This window comes from Taudactylus pleione, unplaced genomic scaffold (genome assembly GCF_031769625.1).
Source record: "Taudactylus pleione unplaced genomic scaffold, aTauple2 ptg001377l, whole genome shotgun sequence".
Taxonomy (NCBI): Eukaryota; Metazoa; Chordata; class Amphibia; order Anura; family Myobatrachidae; genus Taudactylus; species Taudactylus pleione.
In genome coordinates, this window is record NW_028285777.1 from 23,098 (window position 1) to 35,516 (window position 12,419).

Consider the following 12,419-nt stretch of genomic DNA (forward strand, 5'->3'; position numbering starts at 1 on the left):
GCCATAGAGGGAGCGCATTGTGTGTAATACTGCCTATTGCCATAGAGGGAGCGCGTTGTGTGTAATACTGCCTATTGCCATAGAGGGAGCACGTTGTGTGTAATACCGCCTATTGCCATAGAGGCAGCGCGTTGTGTGTAATACCGCCTATTGCCAATGAGGGAGTACGTGCCGTAGCCAAGCAACAAAACTTCCTGTCCACATGCTGTACCCCCCCTAACCTCACCTTCTGCTCATCCCCCTGCCTCATGCTCTTTGTACTGGGAACCAGCCAGGGAATACCGGGAAGCTGGGAGTCTGTCACTGGGCTGCATTCCCCCCCTGAATGGACATATTCCAGCATTAGATATAGATCAGACGTAGCTGCCTGTGTACGGCCACGTCAGTCATGCCACAGCCCCGTTAAAATCTGTTCCACAGCCCTTTTTATTAACAATGCCTCTGCTTCCCCCCCCCTTACCTGTACATCGGCATCCCTCCCCACCTGTTCCTCTGGCCCCTCCCCATTAGCACCTTTGCTCCCTCCTTACCTGTGCCTCTGGCCCCTCCCCATTAGTACCTTGTCTCCCTCCTCACCTCTGGCTCCTCCCCATTAGCACCATCAGTACCTTGTCTCCCTCCTTACCTGTGCCTCTGGCCCCTCCCCATTAGCCCCATCAGTACCTTGTCTCCCTCCTTACCTGTGCCTCTGACCCCTTCCCATTAGCCCCATCAGTACCTTGTCTCCCTCCTTACCTGTGCCTCTGGCTCCTCCCCATTAGCCCCATCAGTACCTTGTCTCCCTCCCCATTAGCCCCATCAGTACCTTGTCTCCCTCCTTACCTGTGCCTCTGGCTCCTTCCCATTAGCCCCATCAGTACCTTGTCTCCCTCCTTACCTGTGCCTCTGGCCCCTCCTCATTAGCCCCATCAGTACCTTGTCTCCCTCCTTACCTGTGCTTCTGGCCCCTCTCCATTAGCCCCATCAGTACCTTGTCACCCTCCTTACCTGTTCCTCTGGCTCCTCCCCATTAGCCCCATCAGTACCTTGTCTCCCTCCTTACCTGTGCCTCTGGCCCCTCCCCATTAGCCCCATCAGTACCTTGTCTCCCTCCTTACCTGTGCCTCTGGCCCCTCTCCATTAGCCCCATCAGTACCTTGTCTCCCTCCTTACCTGTGCCTCTGGCCCCTCTCCATTAGCCCCATCAGTACCTTGTCTCCCTCCTTACCTGTGCCTCTGGCCCCTCCCCATCAGTACCTTGTCTCCCTCCTTACCTGTGCCTCTGGCCCCTCCCCATCAGTACCTTGTCTCCCTCCTTACCTGTGCCTCTGGCTCCTCCCCATTAGCCCCATCAGTACCTTGTCTCCCTCCTTACCTGTGCCTCTGGCCCCTCCCCATTAGTACCTTGTCTCCCTCCTTACCTGTGCCTCTGGCCCTCTCCATTAGCCCCATCAGTATCTTTGCTCCCTCCTTACCTGTGCCTCTGGCTCCTCCCCATTAGCCCCATCAGTACCTTGTCTCCCTCCTTACCTGTGCCTCTGGCTCCTCCCCATTAGCCCCATCAGTACCTTGTCTCCCTCCTTACCTGTGCCTCTGGCTCCTCCCCATTAGCCCCATCAGTACCTTGTCTCCCTCCTTACCTGTGCCTCTGGCTCCTTCCCACTTCTGTCTCTGTCCACCTCACCATCTGAGACTCTGCAACATCACCACCTGTACTTTCACCCCCCCCCATTACCAGTGCCATCTGTCCAACTATGCGTGAGAAGAGACATCAGTGCCCGACAAAGCGAGCGTAGCTCCAGAATCTGCAGTGTCCCATGGTGGAGACATCAGAGTGTCCGGCAGGGTAGAAGACCCAGGAGCAGCACAGAGGAGCTGTTACCAGGATGTAGAGGTAACGTGGAGATCAGGTGAGCGGTCTGTGTCGGGGAGGTAGGATTGGGGGGTATGGTTTGGAAGTTAGCATGTCCTGCACACCCCCTTATCGAGACCCTGTGCATGCCTATGGATCTTATCCCGCCCCTCTGTGTTGGTGAACATAGATGCATAGACGCAGCCAACATCATTATTAGTATCTGTATTACCAACAGTCCCACGTAAGGGAGCAAATGTGTGACTCGAAAAGTCTCAGATCGCCATGTATACGGTCGGAAGACGCATGATGTGTGTACAACATTCCTATGGAAATGAGCTTTACCATGTGTCCCAAATATCCTCCACCTGGTTGCCACCCGGTAGCCTCTAAATTGCGAGCACTCACGCACGGAGATCCAGGCGACTTCAGACAGCTCAATGCTCACGTGCGCAGTAGGATTTTTCACATTACGCATTCGCAGCTCACGGCATCAGCACCAGGCCCATCGTGTCTTCATTATTGAGTTTTATTATGATTGGGGTCATTGCCCATCACTCTTATCACTATATATCATTGCTATAATAACCAGTCACGTTACTACTTATTTGTGTTTGGAATCTTCTACGTGTGACTGCAGCGGCTTATGGCATAAAAGTCGTCTGTGTCCCTGACCACGGAGGGGGTGTTGGGTCTGGAGCCCCTGTATGGAGAAGTCTGGTTTCTCTGGATTGACATGTGAGTTGAACCTGAGCAGAGCTTCAGGGACACTCAGTAATAAGCGCCTCATATAAGGCAGCATTGGCCACCATGATGTAGCTTTGGGCCAGTCCTTGAACCGTGCCAAGCTTGTCCAATCCAACTGGGGTTTCCATATGCACTGGTTGACCACGTTGCAGGTGACTCAGGCAGTGCCAGGATCTGGACTTTGCCTGATGTCTGGAAAGCACTGCACACATCCTGTTCCCCGTGTGGTAGGAGTTTGCACTTAGCCATGGGAATCATTGTGCAGGTTCATCTGGAAAACAAATGCTGTGTAGGTGAAGGAAGCCCATCTCTCGGAGTATTCATCAGTGCCAAATAAAAATCAAACCCATCTCTGGAACACTTTTCCAACATATGCTTTGCTTCCCGGACTGCCCTCTCAGCGAAGCCATGAGACTGCGGGTAACTTGGGCTGTTGGTCTTGCGGGCTACGTCCCATTGAGACATGAACACCTTGAACTCTGCACTCATGAATTGCCTGGCATTGTCAGTGAATCATTGCCTGGAGAATGCCATGCACCGTGAAGTGCCTGTTCATTTTGTTAATTACAGCAGCACTGGTGATAATAGGCCATAATATGAGTCTACCACCAGTTGTTCCTCCCCTCACCCCCAATCAAAGATGTCTGCAGCCACAATCAACCAAGGGAGATCAGGGACCTCATGTAGCATGAGAGACTTCCCGGGCTTGTGGATGTGGAGCACATTGCTACAACCCCACACGCCGTTACATTAGCCATGGTAGACCAGAAAAGAACATATTTTGCCCTTAATTTGGTGACTTCCACACCAGGATGACTCTGATGTACCCGGGTGGCATAGAACTGTTGAAGAGAATGGGGAATGACAAACCCCTTACCATGAAGGAGCACCTCGTCAGAAACAGTTCATCACACATTTCAAAACAATGGGTGGAGGTCCTGGGATAGCTACCTGCAGGTAGAGGGTCAACCATCCATCACAACTTTGGACAGACAACAACACAGGTCATCATGAAGGGTCACCTCACAGGACTCATCTTGTCACCGAGAAGAGAGGACATCCATCTTCATAACATCCATGATCCTCATCATCAGCAGGCAGGTCAAGAACAGTGATGTAGACAAGAGATCGCATTGGCCAGGCCACATAAAGGTGACAACCTCAATGATAGACCACATCCAAATGATAGCACCAAAGTCTCAGCATGAATGGTTGTATCCTAGCTGAGGCTGTGTGCTCAGAATGGTGATGAGAGGCTGGTGATCAGTCTCCATCACGACAGTATAACCATAAATAAAGTCATACAACTTCTTACACGCAAATAGCTCATGTTAGGAGCTCCTTCACAGTTTGTGCGTACCGAGGCGCCATGTCAGCGTCAAGCTTGTCCCGCAGCATGCGCACTGCACAAAGGGCCTGATTCAGCAAGGATCGCTGTTGCGATCGCCGCTGCAATTGCGCACGCAGTCCTGCTGCGTAAGTATGCAAATAATTGCAATCACAAAGCGCTTGCACGGACAACATGCAGACGCCCTCTTCCCCTCTCGCACATCCGTAATACCCTGCAATCCAGCCAAAACATCGGTAACATTGAAGTACATTTAAGGCCGGTCTGACCTTACCACTAAATTGCTAACTTTCCTGCACGCAGTGAGAGCTCAGGCTAGCATAGCACGCCTGCGTTTCTCTGACCACCCCCCCCCCCCCGTCACCACCCCCATACGGTGCTTCCTGTCAATCACTCTGAGATGGGTCTGCGAACAAAGTCCCGACCGCAGTGAGGCATTCATGCACGCGCACTGCGATGTTACGCATGCGCAGTACACAATAATCGCCCGTCTGCATACGCTTTAGCAGTTGTGATCCTTGCTGAATAGGCCCAAAGTCCAGGCTGGGAAGAATCCGCAGATAACCATCTTTTTTAACATCTGCAACCATCACAGATGGAGATGCCTACAGAGTAGCTTCCTCCATAACACCCAGCGCAGTTGTGAGGTTGAGCTCAGCGATCACCTTGCCCTTCATTGCGAGAGTGTATACACCTTTGGACACAGACTGGGGGAGCTACAGATTCAATCACAAGCATATGATATGTCACAGGTAACAATTCAGCTGAAACACTTATGTTATCAAACCAAGGTTGATGATGTCTGTCAGGCCTTGTAGTAGTTTGACGTCACCAATAGGAAAGGTTAATGGACAGGTGGTGGCATTGATTGCAGCCACACTTTGGGTCTTGATCGCAGAGAGGACACTGGCATCGGGGGAGCTGGGTTGTAGGTCAGGGGGCAGAGAAAAGACACTGGCACCGGAGAAGCTGGGTTACAGGTCAGGGGTCAGAGAGAGGACACGGGCACCGGGGGAGCTGGGTTATAGGTCAGGGGGCAGAGAGAGGACACGGGCACCGGGGGAGCTGGGTTATAGGTCAGGGGCAGAGAGAGGACACGGGCACTGGGGGAGTTGGGTTATAGGTCAGGGGGCAGAGAGAGGACACGGGCACCGGGGGAGCTGGGTTATAGGTCAGGGGGCAGAGAGAGGACACGGGCACCGGGGGAGCTGGGTTATAGGTCAGGGGGCAGAGAGAGGACACGGGCACCGGGGGAGCTGGGTTATAGGTCAGGGGCAGAGAGAGGACACGGGCACTGGGGGAGTTGGGTTATTAGTCAGGGGGCAGAGAGAGGACACGTGCACCGGGGGAGCTGGGTTACAGGTCAGGGGGCAGAGAGAGGACACGGGCACCGGGGGAGTTGGGATATAGGTCAGGGGGCAGAGAGAGGACACGGGCACCGGGGGAGCTGGGTTATAGGTCAGGGGGCAGAGAGAGGACACGGGCACTGGGGGAGTTGGGTTATAGGTCAGGGGGCAGAGAGAGGACACGGGCACCGGGGGAGTTGGGATATAGGTCAGGGGGCAGAGAGAGGACACGGGCACCGGGGGAGCTGGGTTATAGGTCAGGGGGCAGAGAGAGGACACGGGCACTGGGGGAGTTGGGTTATTAGTCAGGGGGCAGAGAGAGGACACGGGCACCGGGGGAGTTGGGTTATAGGTCAGGGGGCAGAGAGAGGACACGGGCACCGGGGGAGCTGGGTTATAGGTCAGGGGGCAGAGAGAGGACACGGGCACCGGGGGAGCTGGGTTATTAGTCAGGGGGCAGAGAGAGGACACGGGCACCGGGGGAGCTGGGTTATTAGTCAGGGGGCAGAGAGAGGACACGGGCACCGGGGGAGCTGGGTTATATATCTGGAAGCAGAGAGGACAGGGAAACCGGCCCGGTAAAGATGACGTCACTTTTTTCTGCACCATGTGACTGGATAGTTACCATGGAGACCTAGCCCAACATGAACATACTGTACAGCGCGGGTGAGTTGTTTATGTGTCTACAATCCTGTGTGTAGTGTAATATAGAGGTATATATGTGTGTGTCCTGTGTGTAGTGTAATATAGAGGTATATAGACCTGTGTCCTTGTGTAGTGTAATATAGAGGTATATAGACCTGTGTGTAGTGTAATATAGAGGTATATATGTGTGTGTCCTGTGTGTAGTGTAATATAGAGGTATATAGACCTGTGTGTAGTGTAATATAGAGGTATATATGTGTGTGTCCTGTGTGTAGTGTAATATAGAGGTATATAGACCTGTGTCCTTGTGTAGTGTAATATAGAGGTATATAGACCTGTGTGTAGTGTAATATAGAGGTATATATGTGTGTGTCCTGTGTGTAGTGTAATATAGAGGTATATAGACCTGTGTGTAGTGTAATATAGAGGTATATATGTGTGTGTCCTGTGTGTAGTGTAATATAGAGGTATATAGACCTGTGAGTAGTGTAATATAGAGGTATATAGACCTGTGTCCTGTGTGTAGTGTAATATATAGGTATATAGTCCTGTGTCCTTGTGTAGTGTAATATAGAGCTATATAGACCTCTGTCCTGTGTGTAGTATAATATAGAGGTATATAGTCCTGTGTCCTGTGTGTAGTGTAATATAGAGGTATATAGACCTGTGTGTAGTGTAATATAGAGGTATATAGACCTGTGTGTAGTATTATATAGAGGTATATAGACCTGTGTCCTTGTGTAGTGTAATATAGAGGTATATAGACCTCTGTCCCGTGTGTAGTGTAATATAGAGGTATATAGATCTGTGTGTAGTGTAATATAGAGGTATATATGTGTGTGTCCTGTGTGTAGTGTAATATAGAGGTATATAGACCTGTGTCCTTGTGTAGTGTAATATAGAGGTATATAGACCTGTGTGTAGTGTAATATAGAGGTATATATGTGTGTGTCCTGTGTGTAGTGTAATATAGAGGTATATAGACCTGTGTCCTTGTGTAGTGTAATATAGAGGTATATAGACCTGTGTGTAGTGTAATATAGAGGTATATATGTGTGTGTCCTGTGTGTAGTGTAATATAGAGGTATATAGACCTGTGTGTAGTGTAATATAGAGGTATATATGTGTGTGTCCTGTGTGTAGTGTAATATAGAGGTATATAGACCTGTGTCCTTGTGTAGTGTAATATAGAGGTATATAGACCTGTGTGTAGTGTAATATAGAGGTATATATGTGTGTGTCCTGTGTGTAGTGTAATATAGAGGTATATAGACCTGTGTGTAGTGTAATATAGAGGTATATATGTGTGTGTCCTGTGTGTAGTGTAATATAGAGGTATATAGACCTGTGTCCTTGTGTAGTGTAATATAGAGGTATATAGACCTGTGTGTAGTGTAATATAGAGGTATATATGTGTGTGTCCTGTGTGTAGTGTAATATAGAGGTATATAGACCTGTGTGTAGTGTAATATAGAGGTATATATGTGTGTGTCCTGTGTGTAGTGTAATATAGAGGTATATAGACCTGTGAGTAGTGTAATATAGAGGTATATAGACCTGTGTCCTGTGTGTAGTGTAATATATAGGTATATAGTCCTGTGTCCTTGTGTAGTGTAATATAGAGCTATATAGACCTCTGTCCTGTGTGTAGTATAATATAGAGGTATATAGTCCTGTGTCCTGTGTGTAGTGTAATATAGAGGTATATAGACCTGTGTGTAGTGTAATATAGAGGTATATAGACCTGTGTGTAGTATTATATAGAGGTATATAGACCTGTGTCCTTGTGTAGTGTAATATAGAGGTATATAGACCTCTGTCCCGTGTGTAGTGTAATATAGAGGTATATAGATCTGTGTGTAGTGTAATATAGAGGTATATATGTGTGTGTCCTGTGTGTAGTGTAATATAGAGGTATATAGACCTGTGTCCTTGTGTAGTGTAATATAGAGGTATATAGACCTGTGTGTAGTGTAATATAGAGGTATATATGTGTGTGTCCTGTGTGTAGTGTAATATAGAGGTATATAGACCTGTGTGTAGTGTAATATAGAGGTATATATGTGTGTGTCCTGTGTGTAGTGTAATATAGAGGTATATAGACCTGTGTCCTTGTGTAGTGTAATATAGAGGTATATAGACCTGTGTGTAGTGTAATATAGAGGTATATATGTGTGTGTCCTGTGTGTAGTGTAATATAGAGGTATATAGACCTGTGTGTAGTGTAATATAGAGGTATATATGTGTGTGTCCTGTGTGTAGTGTAATATAGAGGTATATAGACCTGTGAGTAGTGTAATATAGAGGTATATAGACCTGTGTCCTGTGTGTAGTGTAATATATAGGTATATAGTCCTGTGTCCTTGTGTAGTGTAATATAGAGCTATATAGACCTCTGTCCTGTGTGTAGTATAATATAGAGGTATATAGTCCTGTGTCCTGTGTGTAGTGTAATATAGAGGTATATAGACCTGTGTGTAGTGTAATATAGAGGTATATAGACCTGTGTGTAGTATTATATAGAGGTATATAGACCTGTGTCCTTGTGTAGTGTAATATAGAGGTATATAGACCTCTGTCCCGTGTGTAGTGTAATATAGAGGTATATAGATCTGTGTGTAGTGTAATATAGAGGTATATATGTGTGTGTCCTGTGTGTAGTGTAATATAGAGGTATATAGACCTGTGTCCTTGTGTAGTGTAATATAGAGGTATATAGACCTGTGTGTAGTGTAATATAGAGGTATATATGTGTGTGTCCTGTGTGTAGTGTAATATAGAGGTATATAGACCTGTGTGTAGTGTAATATAGAGGTATATATGTGTGTGTCCTGTGTGTAGTGTAATATAGAGGTATATAGACCTGTGTCCTTGTGTAGTGTAATATAGAGGTATATAGACCTGTGTGTAGTGTAATATAGAGGTATATATGTGTGTGTCCTGTGTGTAGTGTAATATAGAGGTATATAGACCTGTGTGTAGTGTAATATAGAGGTATATATGTGTGTGTCCTGTGTGTAGTGTAATATAGAGGTATATAGACCTGTGAGTAGTGTAATATAGAGGTATATAGACCTGTGTCCTGTGTGTAGTGTAATATATAGGTATATAGTCCTGTGTCCTTGTGTAGTGTAATATAGAGCTATATAGACCTCTGTCCTGTGTGTAGTATAATATAGAGGTATATAGTCCTGTGTCCTGTGTGTAGTGTAATATAGAGGTATATAGACCTGTGTGTAGTGTAATATAGAGGTATATAGACCTGTGTGTAGTATTATATAGAGGTATATAGACCTGTGTCCTTGTGTAGTGTAATATAGAGGTATATAGACCTCTGTCCCGTGTGTAGTGTAATATAGAGGTATATAGATCTGTGTGTAGTGTAATATAGAGGTATATATGTGTGTGTCCTGTGTGTAGTGTAATATAGAGGTATATAGACCTGTGTCCTTGTGTAGTGTAATATAGAGGTATATAGACCTGTGTGTAGTGTAATATAGAGGTATATATGTGTGTGTCCTGTGTGTAGTGTAATATAGAGGTATATAGACCTGTGTGTAGTGTAATATAGAGGTATATATGTGTGTGTCCTGTGTGTAGTGTAATATAGAGGTATATAGACCTGTGTCCTTGTGTAGTGTAATATAGAGGTATATAGACCTGTGTGTAGTGTAATATAGAGGTATATATGTGTGTGTCCTGTGTGTAGTGTAATATAGAGGTATATAGACCTGTGTGTAGTGTAATATAGAGGTATATATGTGTGTGTCCTGTGTGTAGTGTAATATAGAGGTATATAGACCTGTGAGTAGTGTAATATAGAGGTATATAGACCTGTGTCCTGTGTGTAGTGTAATATATAGGTATATAGTCCTGTGTCCTTGTGTAGTGTAATATAGAGCTATATAGACCTCTGTCCTGTGTGTAGTATAATATAGAGGTATATAGTCCTGTGTCCTGTGTGTAGTGTAATATAGAGGTATATAGACCTGTGTGTAGTGTAATATAGAGGTATATAGACCTGTGTGTAGTATTATATAGAGGTATATAGACCTGTGTCCTTGTGTAGTGTAATATAGAGGTATATAGACCTCTGTCCCGTGTGTAGTGTAATATAGAGGTATATAGATCTGTGTGTAGTGTAATATAGAGCTATATAGACCTGTGCCCTGTGTGTAGTGTAATATAGAGGTATATAGACCTGTGTCCTTGTGTTGTGTAATATAGAGGTATATAGAACTCTGTCCTGTGTGTAGTGTAATATAGAGGTATATAGACCTCTGTCCTGTGTGTAGTGTAATATAGAGGTATATAGACCTGTGTGTAGTGTAATATAGAGGTATATAGACCTGTGTGTAGTGTAATATAGAGGTATATAGTCCTGTGTCCTTGTGTAGTGTAATATAGAGCTATATAGACCTCTGTCCTGTGTGTAGTGTAATATAGAGGTATATAGACCTGTGTCCTGTGCGTAGTGTAATATAGAGGTATATAGACCTGTGTCCTTTGTGTAGTATAATATAGAGGTATATAGACCTGTGTGTAGTGTAATATAGAGGTATATATGTGTGTGTCCTGTGTGTAGTGTAATATAGAGGTATATAGACCTGTGTCCTTGTGTAGTGTAATATAGAGGTATATAGACCTGTGTGTAGTGTAATATAGAGGTATATATGTGTGTGTCCTGTGTGTAGTGTAATATAGAGGTATATAGACCTGTGTGTAGTGTAATATAGAGGTATATATGTGTGTGTCCTGTGTGTAGTGTAATATAGAGGTATATAGACCTGTGAGTAGTGTAATATAGAGGTATATAGACCTGTGTCCTGTGTGTAGTGTAATATATAGGTATATAGTCCTGTGTCCTTGTGTAGTGTAATATAGAGCTATATAGACCTCTGTCCTGTGTGTAGTATAATATAGAGGTATATAGTCCTGTGTCCTGTGTGTAGTGTAATATAGAGGTATATAGACCTGTGTGTAGTGTAATATAGAGGTATATAGACCTGTGTGTAGTATTATATAGAGGTATATAGACCTGTGTCCTTGTGTAGTGTAATATAGAGGTATATAGACCTCTGTCCCGTGTGTAGTGTAATATAGAGGTATATAGATCTGTGTGTAGTGTAATATAGAGGTATATATGTGTGTGTCCTGTGTGTAGTGTAATATAGAGGTATATAGACCTGTGTCCTTGTGTAGTGTAATATAGAGGTATATAGACCTGTGTGTAGTGTAATATAGAGGTATATATGTGTGTGTCCTGTGTGTAGTGTAATATAGAGGTATATAGACCTGTGTGTAGTGTAATATAGAGGTATATATGTGTGTGTCCTGTGTGTAGTGTAATATAGAGGTATATAGACCTGTGTCCTTGTGTAGTGTAATATAGAGGTATATAGACCTGTGTGTAGTGTAATATAGAGGTATATATGTGTGTGTCCTGTGTGTAGTGTAATATAGAGGTATATAGACCTGTGTGTAGTGTAATATAGAGGTATATATGTGTGTGTCCTGTGTGTAGTGTAATATAGAGGTATATAGACCTGTGAGTAGTGTAATATAGAGGTATATAGACCTGTGTCCTGTGTGTAGTGTAATATATAGGTATATAGTCCTGTGTCCTTGTGTAGTGTAATATAGAGCTATATAGACCTCTGTCCTGTGTGTAGTATAATATAGAGGTATATAGTCCTGTGTCCTGTGTGTAGTGTAATATAGAGGTATATAGACCTGTGTGTAGTGTAATATAGAGGTATATAGACCTGTGTGTAGTATTATATAGAGGTATATAGACCTGTGTCCTTGTGTAGTGTAATATAGAGGTATATAGACCTCTGTCCCGTGTGTAGTGTAATATAGAGGTATATAGATCTGTGTGTAGTGTAATATAGAGCTATATAGACCTGTGCCCTGTGTGTAGTGTAATATAGAGGTATATAGACCTGTGTCCTTGTGTTGTGTAATATAGAGGTATATAGAACTCTGTCCTGTGTGTAGTGTAATATAGAGGTATATAGACCTCTGTCCTGTGTGTAGTGTAATATAGAGGTATATAGACCTGTGTGTAGTGTAATATAGAGGTATATAGACCTGTGTGTAGTGTAATATAGAGGTATATAGTCCTGTGTCCTTGTGTAGTGTAATATAGAGCTATATAGACCTCTGTCCTGTGTGTAGTGTAATATAGAGGTATATAGACCTGTGTCCTGTGCGTAGTGTAATATAGAGGTATATAGACCTGTGTCCTTTGTGTAGTATAATATAGAGGTATATAGACCTGTGTGTAGTGTAATATAGAGGTATATATGTGTGTGTCCTGTGTGTAGTGTAATATAGAGGTATATAGACCTGTGTCCTTGTGTAGTGTAATATAGAGGTATATAGACCTGTGTGTAGTGTAATATAGAGGTATATATGTGTGTGTCCTGTGTGTAGTGTAATATAGAGGTATATAGACCTGTGTGTAGTGTAATATAGAGGTATATATGTGTGTGTCCTG

The 12,419-nt window shown here is 44.6% G+C and overlaps 1 protein-coding gene across 2 annotated transcripts in view; it reads left to right on the forward strand.

Annotated features, from left to right (window-relative positions):
• Positions 1 to 5,843: 5,843 nt before the first annotated feature.
• Positions 5,844 to 12,419, forward strand: part of LRRC51 (leucine rich repeat containing 51) — a 46,488-nt gene continuing 39,912 nt past the window's right edge. For both annotated transcript variants that reach the window (XM_088463443.1, XM_088463444.1), the window contains exon 1: positions 5,844 to 5,938. In XM_088463443.1, coding sequence (XP_088319569.1) covers positions 5,917 to 5,938 — 22 coding nt within the window. In that variant the 5' untranslated portion in view covers positions 5,844 to 5,916. The remainder of the gene's footprint in view (positions 5,939 to 12,419) is intronic.